The 27,718-nt window shown below is 26.4% G+C and overlaps 2 protein-coding genes and 1 pseudogene across 2 annotated transcripts; all 3 read left to right on the top strand.

Moving 5' to 3' along the window:
• Nucleotides 1–1,290: 1,290 nt before the first annotated feature.
• On the top strand, nt 1,291–2,657 carry LOC149062036 (zinc finger BED domain-containing protein 5-like). The gene has a single exon (XM_089217369.1). The coding sequence runs from the start codon at nt 1,684–1,686 to the stop codon at nt 2,431–2,433; it is 750 nt and encodes a 249-aa protein (XP_089073495.1). The 5' UTR covers nt 1,291–1,683; the 3' UTR covers nt 2,434–2,657.
• A 6,134-nt stretch (nt 2,658–8,791) lies between these two features.
• LOC107165894 (uncharacterized) lies at nt 8,792–26,657 on the top strand. Its single transcript, XM_015514331.2, has 5 exons — nt 8,792–8,949; nt 23,717–23,818; nt 25,241–25,435; nt 25,505–25,710; nt 26,203–26,657. Exons 2-5 carry the CDS (start codon nt 23,725–23,727, stop codon nt 26,359–26,361), a joined length of 654 nt encoding a protein of 217 aa, XP_015369817.1. The 5' UTR covers nt 8,792–8,949; nt 23,717–23,724; the 3' UTR covers nt 26,362–26,657.
• LOC149062035 (zinc finger MYM-type protein 1-like) lies at nt 16,303–20,030 on the top strand (annotated as a pseudogene).
• Nucleotides 26,658–27,718: the final 1,061 nt, after the last annotated feature.

Raw genomic sequence — 27,718 nt, 5'->3', positions numbered from 1 at the left:
ACAGTTTTCAAAAAAAAAAGTGACAGAAAAACAGGAATTTTTACGCAAAACCAGTTTTTGACCAAATCGATTTTTTTATAAGGTTGTAATTCAAAAACTAATTACTGTAAATACTTGAAATTTTCACCAAATGTTTATGTTAGTGTTTTCTATATGCAGTTTAATTTTCAAAAGTGTTTGATTTTTTTTTTTAGTTATTTATAGACCACTGAAATTTTCGATTTTTATGAGAATTTTTTTGAAGTGTCGGTAAAAAAATTTTGGATCACCAAAAAAACTTGAAAATTGGTTTAAAATAGGTTTCTTATGAGTTGTTCTCATTGTAGCTAAAAAAAAATTAAAAATCGTTTGTCACAATTTTTTTTTATAAGCGTTTATAGTTCAAATTTTTACGATATCTGTCGAAAACGTGAAAATTTGCAAGTAATTTTGAAATTGAATAACCATAAAAACTTTTGTGCTTATAACTAGCCTAACCTAACAATAAAATTGGAAACTGAAAATGTCTGTAAACAGCTCAAAATATTTTGAAAATGTTAGTATAAACATGCAGTCAAAATGTCATGTACCTATCTATACTGTCAACAAATATACACGGACAATTTATTTTCAAACTTATATTAAGCCTGTCATTTTTACTTAATCTAACCAAACCTTACAGCACATCATGTGTTGACCGGACAATTTAAATCGAATACATCCCCTCTACTTGTATAAAACCACCTTGGGTTGGTCTCTATAGGTAACCAAATCCGATTTCACCATAATTTATAGAACAACTGTACATATATTTATAACATAATACATAAACTTAGGTAAAATGTGTAATATTTAAATGTTTTAAGTCATACTGGTATTATTATTTTTCATCACCCATATACATAGTTTGTATATAAATTCATGTAAATGTATATATTCATAGTATTCAATATTCATACATATTATAGGCATGATAGTAATTAATATTATGGTCTATGGATCATGAAAATATTAGATATATGTATTGCCTTTTATTAGGACCCCCCTAAACAATTTAAGTTAATTTTAATTATTAAAATTACATGTAAATAATATTATTTTACATACACTCATATTATTATGCTGAATAATATATACAATTTATCAATATTTATTATTTACTACGTGACCATCACACATATTATGTTCATCGAACCGACGAACCACCTTATATATGTATATCAGATGGAAAATCTTCAAGTAACTATTGTTTCAATTCACGTATATTATCCATTATAATATAATGTAATGTAAAATGTATAGCAGTGTTTCCCAAAGTGGGCGATATCGCCCCCTTGGGGGCGCTAGACCTATCCAGGGGGGCAATGGAAGTTACAAGCTTAATTGGGGGGCATTTCATTACAAAAAGGGGGCGGTGATAGTTTCATCTGTCGTTATCGTAATAACAGAAACACCGTACGTGATCCAAATTATCTGAATTGTGTATTTTGTATTTTTAGATTAATCGTTCGTCGTCTGTCGACATTTGTCGATAATCTGTCGTTATTGCGATAACAGAAACAACGTAGGTACGTGATCTAAATTATCTGAATTATTTTTGTATTTAGTACACTCGCGAATGCCGACCTTATTCGTTGTCGTTTTTATAATAATTTTTGTTAATTTGTGTATTATTTTATTTAAATTCTAAACGTTTTTCACATCATGGCATCTGAATCGAAGAAAAAATGTAGGCAGTATAATATTGAATATTTGAAGTATGGTTTTATTCAATCGCCTACAAATATAACATTACCAATGTGTCTCATTTGCCGAAAAGTATTTTCAAATGAAGCTATGAAACCATCGAGACTGCAAGAACATTTAATAAAAGTTCATGCTAATAAAAAAAATATGGATTTATTTTATTTTCAAACACTTGAAAAGAAATTTTTGAAAGAGCCGACATTGGTCAATATGTTTTCAACAACGTCGAAACAAGATGATGACGGATTGCGAGCTTCGTACAACATTTCTCTACTGATAGCCAAGTCTGGTAAACCACATACTATTGGCGAAGAACTTATTTTACCAGCTATAAGCGAGGTAATAAACACAATGCTGCATAAACCAGCTTTTGACATTATTAAAAAAATTCCTCTGAGCAATAATACAGTGCAAAGGAGAATTGATGAAATGGCACAATCTGTCGAAGAATTATTATGCGAGTTTTTAAAAGCCACCAAATTTTCTATACAGCTTGATGAATCAACTTTACCAGGTAACGAAGCCTTATTATTAGCTTACGTACGATTCGTAAAAGAAGAAAAGATTTGCCAAGAATTATTATTTGCTAAAAACTTGATGACTGACACAAAAGGAGAATCAATATATTACACATTGGAAGAGTTTTTTAAAGAAACAAAAATGTGTACAAAAATTTCTGATCGCATTTCCATCATCTTACTTGGTTGAACGTGGATTTAGTGCAGTAACCAATCTACTCACTAAAAAAAGACAACGGTTACAAATAACTAATCGTGGGGACTTAAGAATGCTGCTTACGAAAATCGAACCTAATATCAACGAACTTCTAGCAAAACACCAACCACATCCATCTCATTAAGATATTTTTTTTGATTTGTACCTATACATTATATATATATTTATAAACAATAAATTTAATTTTTCATTGCATACTTTTTTAACAATATTTTTTTTAAGGGGGGCGTCTGTCGGATTTTTTTTTTTGGAAGTGGGCGGTAAAGATAAAATGTTTGGGAAACACTGATGTATAGCATATATTATATTATAGCAAATATACTTGTAAGCAATTATAAATAAAAAATATTAATTTCAATATAAGATAACGCGAAAACGGATTAACAAATAACAATATAATTTCATCACCCGATATACATTATTATCATATGGTACATACACGACCGCCAACATATAATATTTCAGAAAAAGCTAACAGCTTTTTGATGACGGCACTTTTGAGTCCATTGCATATGATCAGATTTATTCCCATCTTTTAATATATCGAGATATAACAATTATACAATAACAATATTTTGTACCTATCAAATTTATAGTCCATTCCTGTTTGCTACGTGTTAATGGAAAGTAAAACCCAAATGGCATATCAAAAGGTCATAACCCATTTTAAAACAATATTTCCAAATATTCAGCCATCAAAAATAATGACGGATTACGAAATTGGTTTGAGAAATGCGTTTACAAATGTGTATCCCAATGCAGAAATAGTTGCATGTTGGTTTCATTATGTACAGGCAAGTATTTAGACACAATGTGCTAATAGAATTAAGATTATTATTTCAAATACAAAGCCTCGACTGTATTAGACATTGGATGCAACTATGCAAGCAGTGTGTTACATGTTAAATTTTAGTAGGTACATCTTAAGTAGGGCTCGTTAAATATAAAAAGTTTAATAGTGCATATTTTTGCATACCTATTTTAAGTGTAAAAGCATATTTGGCATTAAAGTTCACCTATTCAGTGGGCCCATTATCTTTTCGAAAAAATAAACAATAACAATACAATAGTAGATTTTTTAGAGTTTTGTGCATATTTTTTTATAAAAAATACGTTTAAACAAAAAGTATTTGAATTTTTTTTTGTTTCTTATTTACTTTCCAACTTACAAAATTGTAATATTTATTTAGATTATTTTTATTTTTGTGCAACCACAGGTTATATAATATACCACAGATTTTATAATAATAACAATGTTATAATGACAACAAAGTATTGATCTGTAAAGTTAGGTTTTTGAGTATTATAAAATGTATAAAAATTAAAAGGAATTAACTCGGATAAGAAATGAATATATTTTATTATTTCAAAATGTACCTATGATTTTTTTTATATTATGTATATTTTAAGTACATAATTTAAGTAAATGAATAAATAAAGAACAATCTAAAAATTATATATTTTTGCTTTTGTTCTGGTTAAATGGTTTTGTATAATTTTGTGTCTGATGAATTTTAGTATTTTTAGATGTTTACTGTTGGGCATTAAGAAATAATAATTATTCCAATTTATTTTTTTGTTAGAGTTTATGGAAAAATATTAAAAAACTAAACTATACTATATATATAAGAGACAATGCAGTTGCTCAAATGTGCCTTAAAATGGTGATGGTACTCGCACTGCTTCCTGCAAATGAGATCGATTTGGGATTCCAGGAAATTAAAAATCACGCAAGAATCAATAACATTAATCTAACAAGATTTTTCAATTATTACACTCGGTAAATATTTATTATACATTTAATTAATTGTGGTTCTCAATGATATGCATAATATATACATATTGTAAAAAGTAATTACATACCTAATATAAAATATGCATGGTTTTTAATAATTTTAGTCATTGGCTTATTCGGACAGGACCTAATACTTTTTCTGTACATGGCCAAGCTCGACGCACTAATAACAATATAGAAAGCTTTCATAATACATTAAAAGATAAATTTCAAATGTGTCATCCAAATCTATGGAAAGTATTAGGTTAGTTTTTGTTCATATATTTGTATATGTATAATGTATATGGATCTTCAATTTTATGTTACAAGTTATTTATTTAGGTCATTTAAGTGACTCCAGTAAAGTACAACATATTGTTATTGAACAACTGGCAAGAGGAATGCAAGTCACGCGATCAATAAAACCTAAATATATATTGAATTCCAAACGAATCAAAACGGCAACTGATCAACTAGCCCTTGGTATAATTACTAGAAAAGAATTTTTAATAAAATGTTCTTATGCAGTTGACGGTTACATTTCAAGAGAGGGAAATTGGACAAGATATTTTGAAAATATTGGTATGTATAATATATATATATATATATATATATATATACTAATACTTGCTGACATATTGTACTTATACCTATACCTGTCAACTAACATTTAAAATTATTTGATTGTTTTGAATATATAATGTTATATAGATGGTAACGAAGTTGAAATCTCATCAGAAGATGAAAATGCTGCACTACCTTTAATTGGAGTAGAGCAAATTCCCCTGAATGAGGAAAACATAGGTAAATTCTAATAAATATTATATTAATATATTGGTAAATTAATTAACACTAAGATTATAATTGTTTTGATTATTTTGAATAATGTATAATATTATACAGATTATAACGAAGTTGAAACTTCTTCTGAAGATGAAAATGCTGCACTACCATTAAATCCAGTACAGCAAATTCCACTCAATGAAGAAAACATAGGTAAGCTAAAATATCAATATTAGATATTTATTTTTACAGTTACAGTTTAAATTACTTTAAATTATTTTTTGATTATTGATGTAATAGATTATGACCAAAACGAATATGTAAATGAAATTGAGAACAGCGATTCTAATGATAGTGTTTTTTCATTTGTGTTAAGAACTGGAAGAAAGGGAGCAGTTGTATCTAACGAACCTATTGTGAATGAAGGTAATATATTTATTTTATTTTTATTTTTTCATTAACCTACCATTGTGAATATATTTTGTATTATTTGATTAAATTTGATAATTTTATTGTTTAAATATTGCATTATTCATTGTTTACAAAAATATATTTATTATTATTATTATTATTATAAGTATTATATTTACTTTTTTAATTTAAGTTCTTAATAATGTTAATGATAATAATTTGTTGTTTTTTTATATCTCATTATTGGATATTTGAATCAATAAATTTACAACTTCAAGAGCCTCCTAACAGAGGTAGGTATAAATGAAAACCCTGAGCCAGAAGAACATAACTGTAAGACAAATCGAAAAATTTATATTGCTATATTTTTTATAATCTATATTATATTGTATTTAAATTCTATTCTAGGAAATGAACGTGATTTTTTTGTTCCTGAAGATTTGGCGTTAGAAATGTGGCAGGTATTGTATGGTAGGAATGAACCTCTGCAGGATATTCCATAATATGTCCAAGTTAATCGTAACTATCAGGAAGGAGTTCTGAATAATGAAGTAGTTTGTGTCGTGTGTAGAGATAGTTTAAGAACACACGCACTAATACCTTGTGGTCACAAAGTACTTTGTGAAGAATGCGTCAACCAGCTACTTGATAAACGTTGTCCCATTTGCAATACTGATTATACTTTAGCTATTCGCATCTGGGAATAGTTCTTTTCTTATTTGTTATTTTTAACATTTTTTTGTTGTTTAAAAAAATGTACTTATATAATATTGAAAAATGAAAAATAAATGTATTATGCTTATCCCAGAGTAAGAAAATTGCTACTTTTTTTTAATTAGATACTGAATACATCAGTTTTCAGTTTGTTTTTTGTTTGCTTACTTTTTCATTCCTGTTGGACTGGACAGCATAATGACATATTCTCATAATTATATAATTCATAATGTTAACTGGTAAAATATAATTGTTATAAGTTAAAAATGTGCAGAACAAGGAAATAGTGTAGACAAGTTATAAGTGTCTCACCTCAATCAGAAAATGAATATTCAATTTTCAACAGCATTTGAAAAATATTTGGGTAAACTAGTCCAGACATACTTTTAGAGACAGCATTTTAACAATTGTAATTTATGTGCATTTTTAAAGAAATAAACTGGCAAAATCATGTTTATCTGACAAAATGCGGTTCCAATAAAATTATTTCCAATTTATAATTTTTCCAAAAGTATGCAGTTCACAGACGAAATACGTTTCCGACAAAATACGATTCCGGCAAAATTCGGTACCGATAAAATACGTTTCTGACAAAATATTTTCTGAAAAAATAAATTCCAACAAAATATGGTTCCAAAAAATTCGATTCCAAAAAAAAAAAAAATTCTGAAGAAATACTGTTCCAATAAAATATTTTTTCGAAAAAAAAAAATTCCGATTAAATATTTTCCGACCCAATACGGTTCCGACAGAATACGGTTACGACAAAATATTTTTCCGATAAAATACGTTTCCGACCAAATATATGCCGACTTTTTATGCGCCACCCCAATGAGGAGCAAAATCAAATTTTAGTATGTTTTAATTATTTTATTACTTACGAGAACCTTATAATCTTATTTAAATATCAAATATTCAAGGATTCACCATTGCCATTTGTTGGTTTTTATCGATTTAATTTAAATTTAAATAATCAAAAAACATTTAGATGGTTTGTTCACAAGTTTAAAATAATAATAATAATACATCGATTCGATTAATTATTAAATTGATTTAAAATAATATAAATTTTATTTGGAGTTAACTAAAAGATTTAATATTATAGTCTAATTGTCGAAATAATTATCCTTACACACTCATATCAAGTATCTATTTTAATCCTACGGACTATGTTTTATAATTAAAGGTCAGATATTTATAAATATAGTAGGTAAATCGGAAAACTGGCTTGACAGTGATACCGATAAAAAAAAAATATCCTTAGTTCGGTTTAATATTTAAACATAAATTAAATCAGTCAGAAAATTTAGTTTTATAAAAAAACTTTAACATTTTGAAAATGTAAATTTATTTTTTAATTTCATTTTAAGCTTTTTTATTTTTTATTTCCGTCTTACATAATATGTAAACATACCAATTATTCATTCACTAGTTTCAATAGAGTGCTGTGGGTTTTGATATTAGAGTGAATAATATTAAACTTTTAGTCAAGAACATTATCTGTGCCTAATCTTCGGCATTTTAATTTTCAAGCGGGATAGCATTATTAATTTTTGATATTTCAAGTAGGCACCCGTAATCTTGTTTGAAAATTAAAACATTGAATAAAAGCCGAAGATTAAGCACAGTTCTTAACTAAAAGTTTAATAATATTTACTCTAATATCAAAACTCACAGCACACTATATAAACTAGGTAGTGAATGAATATTTGGCCATGTCATACATTTGTAAGACGGAGTCAACAAACGCATAGGTAGATAATATCCTCTTAATAAGAAAAATATAAACCATCTAAAGTAGAGTTAAATTATAGTAAAAAATATATAGTTTATAATAATCAAAATAATCAAAATATACATTTATTCATTTTAGTTTTAATTTCAAGATAGAATACATGTTGGGTTTGTAAAAATATTATTTTCAAAATAATAATTATTCTTTGTCAATTACCTCTAAAATCGTATTTTTATTTTAAAATATAAATATATAATATCTTCGAAAAAAAATATCAGGATCGTGGTTCCCATGGAGGGTGGGTAAAAACGATTTTACAAATGCGAAATTATGTTAAGCAGTCAGGAGTGCTAAATGAACATTTTCACAGCTCTGAGTTAACTATGTATAAATACATCAAGGTATTATTTTTTTTGTCCTCAATTGTAATCATTTATCACCGTTGATTAGGCGTTAGATATGTCATTATGTCCTATTCATGTTTTTATTATCTATAGTTATTAATAAGAATATAATATTGATTTCAGCCATTTACTAATTGGTTTTCCCCGTTTTTATAATATTGGTATTAATACTTAACTTTAAATTACAGATGTTAATTAATTATTATTTATGTAATTAATTTAAAAAAAATTTAGCTGTGAAACGTTGATAGTAATAAGCTTACTTATATATTTACTAAAAGAAAAAAAGAAACATATTAAATGGGTAATTTACAAGTCCGAAAATAAGTACCTATAATATTATGTTACACTATAATCTCTATATACTATTTTATTTTTCACGATTGCCGTATTAAAAAGAGAAGGGGTCTTCTCTAACACACTATACAGTTACTTAGCAGGAAGAGAATGTCTGAAGTAGGTTACAATATAAAGTCGTTACAGGTGGAGGGTTTGGAATATCGTAGTAAAAGTAGGACGATGACTATAAACGCACTTGGAATGCAGAAGACCAATTTAGTTGTATCTGTGAAATCTACCACATCGCAGGTTTGTCTTTCTGAAGAAGTCGCCTCTCGTAGATAAATATTACTTGTAGGTAAGAAAACTTCCAAGGTACACTACTCCAGGTAAGAAAACTTCCAAATGTATTTAACTTATTTTAGTAAATTAACTCTTCTGATTTCGTTTAAATTAATGTTTTTACAACGCTCGAGTCTAAATCATAACTCATATAAATACTAAGTCATACACTACCTATTTAAAATAAAATGTTACTCATAAATAATAATATATAATAATATTCTTTGAGGTAAGGTACCCATATAATTTATTTTCAAATATCTCTATTTTTAAAATTTATTTTACGAATCACCTTAGACAAAACTATCAGTTAAATAAAATTAATATTTAATAATGAAATTCCGAAATATCAAACCATGGGTAACATTATAGTTTGTTATTTCATTGTCTGTTTTAGTATAAGCTATATTGCTTCCCAAAAATAATATAAAATTTTTGAATTTATTATACAGGTTAATCTTATCTTTCAAAAATACTTTTGTACTTATATAGTATCTAAGTATCAGGATTCTGAAATGTTCATAATTTTTCTTGATTTTGTTTCATTTTAGTTTCCGATTAAACAAGAAACAAATCACAAACAATTACAATAATTGTACAAGAAATGTTTTTTCTAAATTTATAATAAAAACTACTTAATAAACACATTGTATTTTTTAAACTTCACAAAAAAAAAATATTATTGAATATTAAATATTTGGCACACTTCCACTTTCAGGAAATTAAAATATTGAAAAATTACTAGGTTTGTTACTTCTTAAATTATTTTATTAACTTTTAAGGCAAATTGTATTTTTAGTTGATTTTTAATACGCGCGTTTCGTATAAACTTAAAGAACATCTCACAGAAAACTGGTTTACACAGGATAAATACTGATAATATAATATGTACACTTCAACACTTAGACGCTGTACCTACTATATGTACGAGTCAATGACCTGCTACAAAATAATGTTTTATTAATTATGACAGAAGTAAACAATTAAAAAAACAATTATATCTAAATTAAAATATTTCAAATGAAATAATATTTAACATGCATTTTTGTAAGTACTTAACTAAAGTAATATTATCGTTTATTATCGACATACGAAATCATGTATTAATATATTGAATTTATGGGAAATTACATTATTTCTTTAACTGATAATTAAGTAAGCAACATAATAGGTTGATACATAATATCAAGTAGGGTGTACGATAAACTGCTAATAATAATTACCATAAATCAATAAATATCTAACTAATAAAATATTGTATAACAATAAATTACATGGGAAAACACAAAACATTACAACTACATTATACAGTGGAACCTTGATAACTCGAACCTCTATAGTCGAATTTTCAATAACTCAAAGGAATGGCTCCTGCCATACAATATACCTAATGATATGTGTGATCTTCCGAAAGTCGAATTTTCGATATCTCGTACTTTTTTTTTGTCCCCAACCGATTCGAGTAATCGATAATCCAATGTATTATAATAATAAATTTTAAAATGAAAAGTAGTACCTATATATTTATTTTTAAATTTAAATTGTTTTTCATGAAATTAAATAAGGATGCGTATTTGTTATTTTAGAATTTGTGTAACTCTACACATTTTCTATGAACTTAATTACATTTGACGAACATTTTTTTAATGAAGTCATTAAGATGGCGTCACACTAGATTGTACTATTATGGGTTTTTTCTGATACTTTAATTTTTAAGTAAGTAATGAGTAGTATAATATTACAATTTAAAAATTTTCATAACTTGCTTAAAAATGTATGTACCTATCGTAAAAAACCACAGATAAATTTTTATATTTTTAAGTTTGATAATAGGTCAATCATCCTATATTATTAAAGATGACTGCACACAAATACATAGCTGAACTCAAATTTTCTATGTTGTATGTTCATGAGACATTAAGCACCATTTCATAGCCACGTGTAGGTAGGTACCTTCGTATTACACACATTATAGATAATATTGAAGTTCGTATGGATCAACGGCATAATGGTACTATGTCACGTATAACTTCTAGTCGTCACTATTGTCGCGTATGAACTTAAATATTGTAAATCGAAAAAACGCATTGATAATATGCAGGGCCGGATCATGGGGGGGGGGGGGCAAATTACAAAATAAGTGTATTAGTGTATAAATGTTTGTAATAATTTGTGTTTAAAGTTTTTTATTTAATATATATTTATTCTAATCTAGCAAATATTTTTTTTCTTTTATTCTCTTTGATTTTTTTTTTTTTAGAGTTAAATTGCTACATTAGTATAATTGTGGGCATAGCAACGGGGGAGGACGCTAATTTTATACTTTGCCCCGGGTAAATAATGTACTAGATCCGGCACTCGTACTATACGTGCAGCTGTGAAACAAAAACGTGACGTAAACAAAACAACCAGCGTGGCATTCTCTTAATTTAGTATATTTATTAAAACTAATAATATTTAAAACATCTTAATACATTTTGATACACAATTTTATTTATTTGTTTTATACAATTCTGAGGACGATAAAAATGTTATTTCTTATAGTTTGTTTTTTTCCCAAATATTTGGTATTTTTTAAGTTGTACCTTTTTCTAATATTTGATATTTTAAGGCAATTAGGTTTATTTAAAACTAATTGGTAAAATTAATTTAATATAGGTTTTAAACACAAATATATCGGTTAGATGGTTTGTTTCAACATTTACATTCGGTATAGGTAGATTACATGAGGTTTAACTTAGTATAAGCTGACAAATCAAAAACAAATTGTTGAAAAAATATGGGGTAACCTTACTCTTAATAAATTTTTAAAAAATAAATAGTTTTAGTATAATGTAGTCTCTATCAGTTTTAACTCAATTCATAGTTATTATTTCACATTATGTTTCTTTTTTTAATATATGAAATTGGAAACACGTTATTATAAGAGGTGTTATATTACTGAGGTTTAAGTTTTATTTGAATGTAGTAGACTAGGTATAGGTACTATAAATTATAAAAGCTAAAATCCATCTATTGAATGTGTGGTTGTTAGTTTTTACATCTATGCTATCTTTATTTTATCGTATTATATAAGACAAGCCCATAAACAATAATTAAGTAACACAAATTACAAATTATAGGAAACTATAAATTAGGCAAGTAAAATTTAAAATTATATGAATTTTAATGTAAAAGAAGCACTAAAATGTGTAATCTTGTACAAAATAAAACAATGTTTAAATTCATTTATTAGTCTATATCTATCTTGATTTTGATTTATAATTTATTTCTAAAAAATTTGAAATAAAATGTTACAATTTAACGATAATCCAGCCTTTTGTTAGTTGCAGATATATCAAGTTTGATCATAAGCTCATGTCTATAATTCATATTTAAGTCATGTATTTACAATATCTATAATACAATATAATATTACCTACTTTCAGATTACGCTTATTGTAAAAACAGAAATATAGTCCATCTAAAGACATATGCGTGCGCACGGGGTAAGCTAGGTGGGCCATGGCTCATCCTGCGAGCCATACTGTATCTGTTGTATATTATATTGTGATCTGATAATTTTTTCCATGAAACTTAAATAATACAATTACAAATTACAATTTTCTATAATAATAATTAATTAAAATAATTAAATACATTTAAAATTGAAAAATTTAATTGATTAAATATTTTAAAGTATCTCTTGAAGGTATCTAAACCATAATTGAATTGGCCCACCCTACCAAAAAGGTCTGCACGACTATGTCTAAAGAACAAATGACGTAATATTTCTGATTGGTACGTACCTACGTATTAGTGCAGACTACAGAGTAGTTTTAAGTTTACTTGTAATTTTTTACTCACTTTTCATAACAGACTAAACCACCATACTATACATAATTATTTACTGCAACAATATTCCTACATTGTTCTAAAAAAATATTGGTTAATTTCCTTTCTACTTTAATAATAAATAAAAACAATTCTTTTTTCCCTCATTAAAAAAAAAAAAAATACACAGAAAAACAAATTAAATGAAATCATCAAACATATATGTGTGTTTTTGATATTAAAATAATGTAAATAATAATAATATTTTTTTATGGGCATATATTCATATTATAAAGAAAACTATATTATTTGATATTTATGACTATTAACATTTGCATAAGATAGGTAATGCAAAAAACCAAGCATATCAAAATAAATATCTAAAAATAAAGTTGACAGTAACAGAATATAATATATAGTATAGTAGGTATACAAATAATTTTAATGATTTAAAATTTTAATATTCTACTTGATTTGTAACTATGCAAATTGAATGAAAATACATAACAATATAACATTTTAAGTATATCTAGGACCTAGGAACTAGTAAAAAATACTAATTAAAAAACATATTTTTTAAATAATATTTTTATTAATAACACTGGTGAAAATTATAATTCTTGATTATCATTATTATTATTATATATAAAATTATAAGAAGTTTTCAGTGAACATGATTTAAACCAAACTCTGCACAAAATCATTTTCGAATTTGATGGTTTATGTCATTTTTTTTGCTTTTTTGTGTATCATTTTTATGGTGTTAAAATATATAATATTAGTAAATCACCATTCAACGCAAGTAAAACAAATTCCCAAAGGTCATCACTCATCAGTATCTTTTTGTATTTATTTGATCTAGATAAATAAACTAAAATATAATATTAATCTAAATAACTCTAGAAAGTCAGTAATTAATTCAATGGGATCAAAAATTAAAAAATATTATTTGAAAAAAAATAGGAACCAGCTGCTTAATTTATAGGTAATCTAAGAGAAATTTAAAATAATTATTTATTGAAATAGATACTTAGAAGTTTGACGATAATGTTGAATAATGGTTAATTGTTGTATAAGAAGAAAGTTTTCATAACCAATTGTGTAAAGAACTATTTTTTAACATAATAATATTATAATTATGTGCACATCGTGTTATAGTTTGAAGGTCTATAGCTATTAAGAAACTATGAGATGAGAAGTGCATTTAATAATCTAATTTTCTTAGAATAATGAAATTAGTAATCATAAAAAAGTATACAATCTATTATAAATATTCACACACAAATTGCAATAATAGTAGTTAAGTTAGGTAATACATTCAAAAAGTAAAAGTAGACTAGTACCTACCTATTTAAAGAGCGAATTAGGTGTCGGGTGTTTTTTTTTAAATTAAATTAAATTTTTGTTTAAAAGTAAATAAACTATACTATAACGTCTAATGTAAATAGTCCATTAGAACTATTTAAAAAAAAAATTAATTCTGTAAAAATTTAAAAAAACTGAAGAGTAACATAATTTTGGTGCGATATATAATTATGCGTATTTAATTATTTTTAATTTATATGATAATACAGTCCCATGCTGTATTGTACCATATAACTGGACGTTTAAATACCTATGTAAAATGCACGGTTCCACGGTACAATTACATAATAACACGCAAGTCCGAGGGCCTATTTTATGGTCATCTTTGTAAAAGATATTTTTTAATGTTTTTTCAAAACATTTTTGATCAGCTTAGAAATAATAGATATCAAATGATTATCAACAGAAGTTAGGTACTTGGTGATGATGTCATTGTAGATAAACTAATTAACTGTGGAGTATCCAATTTTAAAGTGTCGTACTAGACAAGCACTTCGGGGGAAGGGGCGAAAATATTTTGCATAAAAATGTACACATCTCTCACGACTACGAGAGAAAGAAATTTTATGTGATATATAATTTATATCTATGCATATATTTAATTATTATTATTAATTACAATAAGTGTTTTATATTTTTATTATTATTATGTCTACGATACTATTTTATATTATAATATTTGCTATGTATTTATACATGCATAGTCTCCATTATAAAAATGTGAGTGACACACTCATCATCCTCTCCATAAAATCACCAGTGTAGTATTTTTGAATTTGAATTATCTTTCATTGGATTATTTAAGTATTTTTTTGAAATTTAAATTATTTAACTACACACATATTAACATAGGAGATGACAACACTACATTAGGTATTAATAAAACATGTCAGACCTAACTAGAAAGCCTAAATAATGATACATAGTTTAGTTTTTTAAAATGTTATGAGACATATTATCTTTTTAACATTCCTGCCTAAGTATAGTCTTGTGGCCATACTTTTTAAATGTAATATAGTTTTGAGACCATATTTTTTTTTATCGTAACGGTTGTCGAGTGCTTAGATCAACTGGATGGGTTATACCTTATACATTGAGGTTTTATTTAATGTAAATTTTTAAATGATATCCTGTCAATATGTACCTATATTTAACCTAACCTATGTTTGTTTGTGAAAATAAACCAGTAAAAATGTAATTTACGCCAATTATCACATAACTCTATGTAAATAAAATTAATTTATATCGATTAAAAAGTTTCTATGGATATTTGATTTGCCACAAAATTAATTTAATATAATTAAATTTTAATGTTTTCAATGTAATTCATACATTTTGAATATCCGCCCACATAAATGAACTACCACGAATAGTTTAGATTTTATATGATTTATAATTTTTAATAAATTATCTAAACATTTTCATACAATATTGTTTTAATTATCATAACGACAGGTTTCTGTATTTTCTCGTAAAAAAGTTTTTTTAAAGTTTTTAATAAGAGTTTAGCAAAACAATCTCGGTGTTGTCTTTCAAACGTAATTTCTCAACGCAGGTACACTGATTAATTAATATAATTTCGATTTTAATGACAACGATATTATTCTAAGAACCTAAAATTGGTTAATTATTTTCTTCGAGTTTTTTTTTCTAGACTTGTAGCAGTTTTCACTGAAACGGTTATTAAACGGAGAGATCAATTGGTCACACAAGTGCATTTCTCTTCAGTGGTTTTGATGATAATAATATATGATTGTTCGTACTTCCACCAATTAGAAATGCTCACCTATTGTAAAAGTATCAAACATTATTTAAAATAAACGTGAAAAGTACATGAAAAGAATTCAATAATATATTATTTAAACTAAGAAACTCAGTGGTTTAATTGTAAGAACAAATAAAGGGTAGACACTAAATTAAGTTAAACAATTAGTATTCCAAAACTAATTTAATCTAAAAATAACCCGAAGGGTCTCTAGATAACTCGTGAACGTGAAGTCTTCCACACCCCTCGAAAGTATTTAAAATGTAAATCATAAATATTCAATGATTAACACAAATAACCGGTGTTGGGTATACCAATCTCAGCTAAGAACTCTTTTCTTATTTTTTACAATAGCTTCGATATAATATTATTAATATGCTATAAAATTTATTATTGCTCCTATTTTTTTTACACAAATTAAAGTTATATTTTATCATAACCTTTATATCACATAACTTTAAATGAATTCAATAGTTATCTATTTAAAGACAAATCAATTAAAATAAAACGGCACTGCACTATGTAAGTTATCAATATACACTATAGTCGTATAAGTTCTTTATTTATTAAAAACAATTTAATTAAAACCTGTTATTTTACTATTTTTTCATAATAAAGGAAACAAGACGTAAAACATAGTATTATAACATATATGAATTTTTACAAAAATACCCTATTTTGCAAGGAACACAATAATATTGATTAATTTATAATAATTTATATCTAGCTTATAAGTCATTATATTAACAGAAAATTGTATTGTTTTATGGTTTTACTCAAGTATGGGTTTAATTATTTTTGAATTACGATGAATTTCGTTCGGGATTCAAAATAAGGGAGGTCCAAATTTAATTCAAGGTCTAGTAGATAAATTGTTTAGTTAGAAATTAAATATTTAAGTACTATTAAGTAATATGTTCTTTAACATATTAATGGTTATTATTATTAAAATATATTGTTTTATTAATTACCTATGTCAAACAATAAAAAGTATGTTTTATAAGCTTGCTAATTTTATTCATATAGGTATTAATCGATTATTCCTCAAGGGGAATGACAATAAGTAGATAGGTATAATGATCATTTTAACATGACCAACAAAAAACCTCTAAAAAAATATACAAAAAATTATTTAGAATTACATAACACATAACACGATAGTATTGGCACATGGAACCTAATAAATAATTTTATCATTTGTCAACAATATTTAAATAGCCAGAAAATTATTTTTTTCCTGTAAAACATTTAAGATCGTGACTCATTCGTGCCTTATGCGTACATTTTTTGTTTTTGTATTTGTTCATTGCTTACATCATATACTATTGATGGAGTTATGCGTTTCTTATGATCTAAGATTCATTGAAACGACCTTTAGGTCTTCGTCAATGCTTATTACAAGTGGGTAGTAGGGAGATCATGTGATCTATTTATCAATGTATATATCTCTATATACATGATACTACCCCACTTTTCCAAGAGGAGGTATGTGCGGTATTCACTCCCAGTGGAGTGGGACCTAGTTGGAAACTGGATGACGTAATCGGACGACAGCGTGGGGATTTGGTGATCACTTAGAACCACACAAATTTTTTTTGCACTTCGCTATGAATTGAACCGATGACTGTGGGAATCAGTCGCGAGACGTAGTCAAATGCGTGACTACTGCGCCACTCCGGCCCCCTAAATTCGTACATAATAGTTTAGTACTAATAATTCAAGTTGTAACAAAAAATAAACTAACGTACGTATGAACTCCTAACGGTGTTTGGCTTACTGACACAGAAACTATTTAATTGGAATGTGACCGGTTAAAGAGCGTGTGATGTGTAGTTATTTGCCATTTGTGTGAGTGTGCTACAAACCAAATATTAGGTTATACTCGATCATCGAATTATGATTAAATGTTTTTATTTATTTTAATATTAAACATTATTCTTAGACTTGATCATGGGAACTTTTCCGGTTTCATGAAATCACAATAAATACAGTATGTACCTATAATGGCCTGAAAGAAGATTCGTCGTTGATTTCTCTTTTTGATGTTTGGCGTTGATCAGGATATACATACTTTAACACAGGCAATATACGTTTCTCTTATAAATTAATCATAATGATACTTTGCAAGAGAAAATATATGTTCATAAATGTAGGTACACAAAGTACACAGTTGAATATTTACTACGATGAATTGAATGATAAAATAACTTTCTAATGGGCTCGAAGAAATAAAAAATAACTAGTTATCAATGCGTTTCCTTAGGGAAAATAATGATGTTCGTTTCTTGCTGTTGGTAATAAGTTTTTTTTATTTAGTCATATCATTATTCATAGTGACCTTTAATTCTGTGTCGAATTAAAATAATTAAGTTGGTTTCAGCTATACCCGCCGGTGCAAGCGGTGCATTGCACCAGGGCCCCCGACTCAAAAATTGGGGGCCACGATATTATGAATACCAAACTATCAATGTACCATCAAATAAAATAGGTTCTTTTGATAACCATGTATGTTTTATTTTTTACAAATGGTAGGTATATTAGATTTTGGTTTGAAACTATTTTTAATTTATTCCATTGGTGGGTTAATTAATGTGAATATTTGATCGATTGTTAAGTATTTTTTTCCACACTTATTAGCTATTATCGTGTATGCTGGTACACCGATTGACCAACAGGGCCGTAGCAAGAACCAGTAGCGCCCCTGGCAGAAAACCAAATTTGCGACCCCCCCACATTCAATTTTTTTCAAGTTCCATGATCATAATTTAAAAAAAAAAAATAAAAATGTTTACCTTATGATTAAACATTGATTATCATATTTATTTAACAATAACTTTTTAAAATTTAACTTTTCTTGCCTTTATTGCTGCAAAGTCATCTATAACATCATCAAATGATATTTGGTCAACCAAACTTTTTTCAATAGACAAAATTGCCATACTTGTTAGGCGATTTTGGTTCATCGTAGATCTTAAATAGTTTTTTATTATCTTCAGCTTACTGAAGCTTCTTTCACACGTGGCTGTGGTGACTGGAATAGTTAAAAATATTCTTAATGCCACTTCAAGATTAGAATAGAAATCTTGAAGTGTATAGTGATAAATAAATAAATAAATACGCTAGCGTAGTTTCCAATATTATGCGAATTCGCGACGAGAAACGTATTACGATAACGTTAAAAATAAACGGTGGATTTTTTTTTTTTGTAAATTATCATATTTCAGTTGAGATTGACACTCGATGAAATTGCGCCTTTCGTATAATTGCGCCCCTGGCAAATGCCCTCTTGCCAGTGCCTAGCTACGGCCCTGTTGACCAATACGGCGAATAACTACGATGATAATGTACTTGATAATGCAACATCACTGTGTTTAAGATGGGGAATCTCCAATAAATTTGTAGAAAAAAGGGAATCGTATGCCAAAAAACTTTTTTATGACAATTTAAATGGAGATAGGAGACTTAACACAACTGAAGGAAACTTTAAAGTTAAAATATTTTTCCTTTGTGTTGGATAAAGTTTTGTCTCAACCAATTAGTCGGTTTCAAGATATGCATGATGTTATAGAGGATTTCAATTTTTTAAATCCTATTTTTCTTTCAATACAAACTGATGAAAATATTATTATGAAAGCATCATCATACGATTTTTGTTTAACATATAAAGACGATATAAATTCTGACTTCCCACGACAAATTTTTTCTTTAAAATCGTTTATAAAATATGAAAAATTAAATACAATTAAACATTTTGGTAGTTTTATTATAAATAACGATTTATCTAGTAGTTTTCCAGATGTTTTAAGTGCTTGCATAATTTTTCTGACAATACCAATTACTGTAGCAGGAGTATAACGTTCTTTTTCGAAACTAAAACTAATAAACAATTACTTAAGAAACTCATGCGGACAAGTACGTTTATCTGGTATAGCAATTTTAAATATAGAAAAAGAGCGAATAAAAACTCTAAAAAGGAAAAAAATGTATGAATTTCTTGCGTAAAATAATTTACGAATTTTCGTGATTTTTACATAATATGTTGTCAAAATTTGAACTTTGAATGCATATAAAATTGTGACCATATATTTCTTTTATTTTTCAACTGCTATTGTAAAAATATATTAGGAGCCTTGTATTTAATTTTCAAATCTTAGATTTAAAAAGAAAAACTTTTGTGAATTTTTAACTGAGATAATTTGAACATTGCCGTAATTTTTACGTATTTAGTCAAAATTTGAACTTTAAATGCTTATAAAAAAAAATCGTGTCAATGTATTTTTAATATTTTTCAACTGCTATTGTCACAATGTGTTAGAAATCTTGTATTAAATTTTCAAGCTTTTCTACCCAACAAATACATAATTTTTATTGATATTAATTTAAAAAAAACTAATAATTATCGAAAATTACATATGTCTACGAATAGTTCAACTTAAGTCGAAAATTGTTGAAAATTGCATGGTGGATAGAATATACTTATATAAACATTCGGTGAAAATTGTATGTATCTATGGTAATTTGTTTTAAAGTTACATCAAAAACCAAAATCTTCTCAAATTTTTAGTTTGTTTATCCCGATTATTTAGAAAAAATAATATTAAGAATTTTTTACTTTTGACCACCCAAAGTACCAACTAGATTCATTTTATGATCGAACGAATTACTGAAGCCAAAAATCGAAGCACTTTTACTGTCCCAAAGAGTGATGGCAGACACAAAAAAAAAAATAAATAAATAAATAAAACTCATATCATGGTAAAATCAATACATTCATCACTCCACGGCTCCACTTAGAATCTATAAATATGTGAGAGGTCATGTTAATATATAATAACATCCAATAATCATGATCTATCGACAGTTGACAAGAATATTTTTATACGTATAATTCATATGGTTTGTTGCGGCTGCCTGCCGCGCAGATGTTCAACGCAAATTCGGATTTCGCCGTTACTTTATACTTAAACAATTTTTTTTTCATATTTTGTACTCAAATTATAATTTTTATATCATTAAGTATCAAAACTTATATACTATTGTAACACCACACTGTCATTTATCTATATCTTGTACTTATATAATTGTCGAGCTATAATAGTTTTTACTGAAAGCTAATTAATAAAAAAAAAAAAAAAAAGTATCAAAACCAAGTATAATATTTTTTTTGTATTATGTATGCGTTTAAATTAAAACTAATACAAGATGTATAATTGATTTTTACTATACAATAAAAACTATTTAGGTAATTAAAAAAATTAAGTACTTTTATGCAGAAGCAGAATAATAACGAATCAAGATAATCAAGTAGATTTTTGAACCACTTCAAATTACTTTTTTTATAAATTTCTAATCTTTACATTTTAAGTGATTATAATATGTGAAAGGAATACATTTATTCAAATTAATATTCAATATTGAAATTTTTTGCTGTTAGTATTAAAGATGAATCAAATTAAAATCTTTAAAATTAATATAGAGCACATTATTATGTTAACATGTTAACATTTTTTTTTTTAAATTCAAATAGATTAAATAAATAGTAAAATTTGTTATATCGCTCAATGCATGTATAACTAGAATTATTTTTTGAAACTAATAGACATTGAAAATCTATTATAATTCGAGTTATTTGATATTTGAATTTAAAAGCCGTCCAGCCCTGAAGATGCATAAATACTCAACTCATTTTTTCATTAGATGATTTCTGTTAGATAGGTATTGCTACCTAATAGTTGGTATATATAACTTTTTAACATATTAAAAAAAATATATTCCATATATGTACGTAGATAAAATTGGATATGTTATATAAAATCGTATACATGGAGCAGAATAATATTATTTATTATTCAATTTAGAACAAATTTAAAGTTTATGAAGGCTATTAACTTTTAAAAATTATCAAAATGGTTTGAAAATATATGGCCTAACAGAATGGTTTCCGTATTTCAATACTTTACATTACATATATTTATTTAGTGTATATTATTATTTAAGTACATCCATAGTAAAGGTGCTGACGTGCTGTAAGCTATTCAATTTTCAATACGAATATGTAAAATGATGGAAAATTTTTAGTACCTAACAGATTATTATAATTATTATTTATTATGTATTCAAAAACATTTACGAAATTTGGCTCCATTAGTTTATAATTATTAATCATTATATTAGGTACCCTATAATGACAGGTCCCAAATTACGAAAATTTATTTAATGATTCGTATAATCATTATATTATATTAATTATAAGTTATAATTATAATGTACACTTTACACATAAACACAATATATCATTCATGAACTATGCCGTACGTGTCCTTCATTAGAAAGAAAGTTATTATTATTACCGTATGGTATTCTGACGACGAGTATAATTTAAAAAATATTATACTATAGATTATGATTATGAGTTGGGCATACAATATTCAACTCGGGTTTCCAGGTCGGAAACACTTTTGTTAAATGAAAATAAACATAAATAAAACACTTAGCAAATCTAGATTGCCTAGCCCGTACTTTGATCTCCGTTTCACTCGTACAATCGTCGTACCTACATTCTCGTCGACCCACTCGGCGACAACGGGACTGTATGTCGATGGCGTTATATAGGAAGTATTTATGTCACCTCAGCATATCTAGCTTTACTCACCTATCTTAATAATTACAATTCAAATTGCATATATATAGGGTGATTTTTTTATCGAAGAACACTCATTATTTAAAAAAGTATGAGTGTATGAGTATGAGTGTTCTTCGATAAAAAAAATCACCCTGTATAATAAATATATATATATATAATTATGTTACTTTGATGATTGTCTACAATATACGACACTAGGTGTAAGAAATATTTGAAAAATAAAAATGCGACTATTATTTATAATTGTTATTAGGTAATTAAGTAATTTACTTGATAAATAAATAATAAAAAAAATAACTGTAACACTCTGGGCTGGAGATTTCCAATTTCATTCATTCGGCGGCTGATAGACTTAAACCGATTTATTAAATAACAATAAATTAACATTTTGTGCATTAAATTTCTTATAGGTACCTATATAGTATTCAAGAAATGTGTATTTTAATATTTCAATTCGATGATTTATAATTTATTAACCTAATATGCTATATGCTGAAATTAAAATAAAATAGGTACTTTTATGTCAAAATGTCGTGATAAAATAGTACCTATTATAATAGTATTGATAATAATATAATACTATAATAATATAATAATATTATTATAATAACATTTATGATATTGACCAAATAAAAATCAACGTAGTTTTATCTAGGTAGACACCATAAAAAAATCATTATAAAATTGACAAAATTTTTAGTCAATAGTCGAAAAAAAAATTAAGAATCAGTTAACAATATATATTTTAATAATCATTTACTATCTAAAGACTATTAATATTTACTTATATGCACCTACCTATTGTTCGTAAGTAATAATTAAAAATAAATCGTGTGTTAAGAGTACGCACGATTAGAGTGAAACTTTTTTACATAGGGTTTGAAAACAAAGATCGTATCGCCCGTCACGGTCTATATCACGGACGAATATTAGGTTTGTACAGAAATAAAATAAAAATAATTCAATTTTTCAATTTTAATTAATTGTTTTATTATTATTAAAAAAAGATAAGACAATAATTATTACTTATTACCATAGAAATCTTTGTGTTGTGACGGCTGACCGTGACGTAAGATAGGTAATGTTTTTGATTTGAACCCTCGGTAAATCGTAAATAAGTTTCATTTCAGAAAAATCAATGCTTAAGAAATAGGAAGTGTTTTTAATTACACCAACATGGTTTTAAATTTTGACTGTATATTAATTTTAACTTTATATTATTTCGCAGCTTAAAAAATGATAAAACAAATATTCTTGTTTGTTTTTGGATTGACTATTGTTGTAGCACAGAGGAGATTAGCATTGCCAGATCCACGCAGTTGCTCCAGTAGTAAGTTTATACAATACATTATTATAATAATGATACATTTAAAAAAGATAAGACCCATATAAAATATGAATGCTATTTGTACATAATATATAAGGTTATATTATTGTTATATGATATATTATTCTAATATGGCATGAATTTACTAGTTCACTATGTAGATATATATATCAATTTATATAACACAAATAGAAGTCCGAACCGCTGAGGCACTACTGATCCAACTTCCATCACCTTCTATTTTACACTTTTCAATATCGACGTTACCAGCTCAGACTGTAACACGATTGCGCCCGTCTTACCTTTTTACATTCAAAAAACGTAACACGATTGCGCCCAGCAAATTAGCACGATTATGTCCGTTTTACCTTTTTACCTTTTTACGCTACATGATTGCGCTCCATGCAATATATGTCTTGCCCTTATAAATATCGGTCTTTGCCCAATACACTTTTTAAAAATACAGTCGAAGTAGTAACTCAAAGTTGAAGTTAGAAGTTTCGAGTTATCCAAGTTCGACAAGTTTAACAATTTTTCTTCTTAATTTTATAGGCTTAGGACTGACAACAAAATTAAATTGTTGGTTTGGTTAAAAATTGTTTCTTATACATTTTTTTACAATATGTCTAAAATAACTCAATACAATTACGAAAAATACTGTTTATAATTGCTTTGCTATAATTATTTTTTAATAAAAGGCAAATTAAAAAAAAAAATTACGAAAAATACTAATTACATTTTTTTTTTCATTGGTTATAATATTATATCATATATCATATATTGATATTATGTGGCCACATTAGTATACACTAATAATATATATTTTTTTAAAATTATAATATGTCCAAATATGTATAAAAAATCCCAATAGAATTACAAATTACATTTTATGGCACAAAATTGTGGTCCCATTGCTTTCAAATATTCCATGTAGCTAAATTTTCCTGTGTATTAGTTTTTTACTTGCATAGACATTGGAAAAATACGTTTATGAAAAAATAATAATGTTATAACAATGTTTGTCATGTATTAATACAATCGAACTTGGTTAACTCGAACTTTTAACTTCAACTTTGAGTTTACTACTTCTACTGTATTTTTAAAAATTGTATTGGGCAAAGATCAATATTTATTGAGGGCGAGACATATATTTCACAGAGCGCAATCGTGTTGCGTTTTTTGTAGGTAAAAATGTAAAACGGGCGCAATCGTGCTAATTTGCTGGGCGCAATCGTGTTACGTTTTTGGTATGTAAAAAGGTAGGACGGGCGCAATCGTGTTTCACCGACCAGCTCATTACATTTTTTAGTCTAAATATAAACATTTTTCATATAATGGTCCAACTTATAATCATCGATTATTTTGTTATCTATTTAATAATTATGTGTGATTGTAATTAAATAATATTTGAAATTATTTTTTCAGGAATTCGTCATGCATCATATCGAGATGCTCGTGGAGTTACACATTCTTATTTTTTCAGTTGGGAACATGCTCCTACTAAAAGCTTAGAAGTAGATTGGCTTGATGCCAGGAACATTTGTCGTAGACATTGCATGGATGCAGTTAGTTTAGAAACGCCTCAAGAGAACGAGTTCGTCAAGCAAAGAATATCAAGAGGTAAACTATAATATAATTTAATATTTTTAATTCAATCAATTATGTTTCAATTAAATTTAATTTAAAAAGGAAATATAAGATACATTTGGACGTCTGGACGAAAATGTAACTTTAACGGATGTGACCGTCCAGATTTGGTACCTGCTAATGTAAACGGTTGGTTTTGGTCTGGTTCTGGTGCGAAAATTGGACCAACCACTCAACGTAACTCTGGTGATTGGAGCCACACAGGAGGATTTGGGCAAGCACAACCAGATAACAGGGAAGCACCACAAGTATGTTTTAATTGTCTTTAATAAAACTAAAAATATTTTAACTATTTAAATTGCATAGTATTTAGGTATGTTATGTATTGAACTGTAATTTACATTAAAAATAAATGGAAATCGCATTTTTCATTCTTTAATTCTTTAAATTGTTTTGAATAAGTAAAATAAATATAGTTTTAATAATTTCATACAAAATTCGTAATGTATATAAAAGTAGCCTACCTAATTAAAAAATCAATTGTGATTTTGCAATGATTTTACAATGATTTTGTATGTATATATAAAATAAAAATATAATATATATATATATACTATATTTTTAATTCAAATTAATGTTAAGATCTTCAAATAAAATTGACACAAATTTAGTATTTATAATTAATAAAAATTAAACTTTACTCCAATTCATACCTTAAATTTAGTGGATATGTTATTGTTTTAGAAATCTAAAACATTTTATTTTTATAGATAATAATTGAAACGAATGGTTTTTTTTAGGGCAATGATGAATCATGTTTAGCTGTATTAAATAACTTTTATCAAGATGGAGTGAAGTGGCACGATGTTGCATGTCACCATTTGAAACCATTTGTATGCGAAGACAGTGATGAACTTTTAAACTTTGTACGTTCCCGCAACCAAGGAATTCGTTTATAAGATACTTTGTAATTTTGTACTTAAGTAAATTATGTTAGAATATTCATTAAAGCACGACAACAAATACTTATAAAAACCAATTTACAACAATATATAAATATACTACTAAAACCACAAATTATAATACTTATAGTATATATTATATAAGCAGTTTGTATGCAATAAATTATTTATTATCCCAATTTAGCTATTTTGTGAGTGAACCTACTTTTAATTTAAATTTTAAATGTTAAGATTATGATTAGATATTATGTATAATTAATAAAGTTTTTTAATGTTTTATATGAAAAAAGAAAGTATTATTATTTGTTTCTTGTTGGTACATAGCGCTACTTCAGATTGTCTTATGTAGACTGTCAGAGATCCAGATGTTTTTGATTCAGATTTTATCATGGTCAATTGACGATTTCACAATTACCAAAAATAGGTACCTAATAAATAATAATTATTGTATAAATTGTATTAGTTTTCTATAAATATTTAGATCGTAAATAATTTCAAAATGCCTATAAGCTGTCCTAATCTTTAAAAAAAATACATTACTGTAGAGTAACTATTTTTTTTTCAATTATTAAGCTATAATAAATATAATTTAAATGCATTTGTTTTAGTGGATTTGTTTTAAAGGCATTTTTTAATTTTTTAACGGTATTAAAATCCCAGCTTTTATTTTTATAGATAAAAAAAAATATTTAAATAATTCTTATCAAAATGATAATGCAAAATTAAATTTAGTTTGGTTGTAATTCATATTTTTAAGTACCTATATTATATATATAATTTAAACAAAATTATTTAGTAGGTTTATTGGTTATTGTGATTATGGTAACAATTTAAGTGTTAAAGAATTTGAAACACCAGCTTAAGAAGTTTTAGTTTTTATATAAAGTTTAAAAGAAAAGTGGAAATGGCCGATTGGTTATTGGTTAGGTTAGGTTAGGTTCTTAGACAAAATTAAATTTGCAGCACAGACACAGGTTATAAAAATTGCTATAACCGAATGCCAACAATATAAAATAAATGTATTAAGTGTAACCTGTGGTGGATCTTATGCGAATAGTACGTACTTTGAAATCAAATTAAATGAAGAAATTTCTAATGTCAAACCTATTTTTTAGTTTTTAAAAAACCGGACTTATATTTTAATCCAGCGCGTCACAATATAAAATTGGCAAGAAATGCTTGATAGACATTTAAAGCATTTAAAAACGAAAACAGACAGCTTATTGAATTGAGATATATGGAACAATTGTTTTAACTGCAAAATAAAGCTGGATTTAGATTAGGTATAGATCAGCACACATTAAGGGCAATAGTATGAAAGTTAAACACCTAGTTCTAACTCTAAGTAGTTCAA

This window comes from Diuraphis noxia, unplaced genomic scaffold (assembly GCF_037042655.1).
Source record: "Diuraphis noxia isolate RWA-SAM2 unplaced genomic scaffold, SU_Dnox_SAM2 contig0001, whole genome shotgun sequence".
Taxonomy (NCBI): Eukaryota; Metazoa; Arthropoda; class Insecta; order Hemiptera; family Aphididae; genus Diuraphis; species Diuraphis noxia.
This window is presented reverse-complemented; position numbering and strand designations above follow the sequence as displayed.

Excerpts from the sequence above, each read along its gene's own strand:
- LOC149062036 (XM_089217369.1), top strand. The coding sequence starts at position 1,684 with ATGGCATCTGAATCGAAGAAAAAATGTAGGCAGTATAATATTGAATAT.
- LOC107165894 (XM_015514331.2), top strand. The coding sequence starts at position 23,725 with ATGATAAAACAAATATTCTTGTTTGTTTTTGGATTGACTATTGTTGTA. Across the intron at positions 25,436-25,504 it reads CAAGCAAAGAATATCAAGAG|GAAATATAAGATACATTTGG; the intron begins GTAAACTATAAT and ends TAATTTAAAAAG. Across the intron at positions 25,711-26,202 it reads ATAACAGGGAAGCACCACAA|GGCAATGATGAATCATGTTT; the intron begins GTATGTTTTAAT and ends GGTTTTTTTTAG.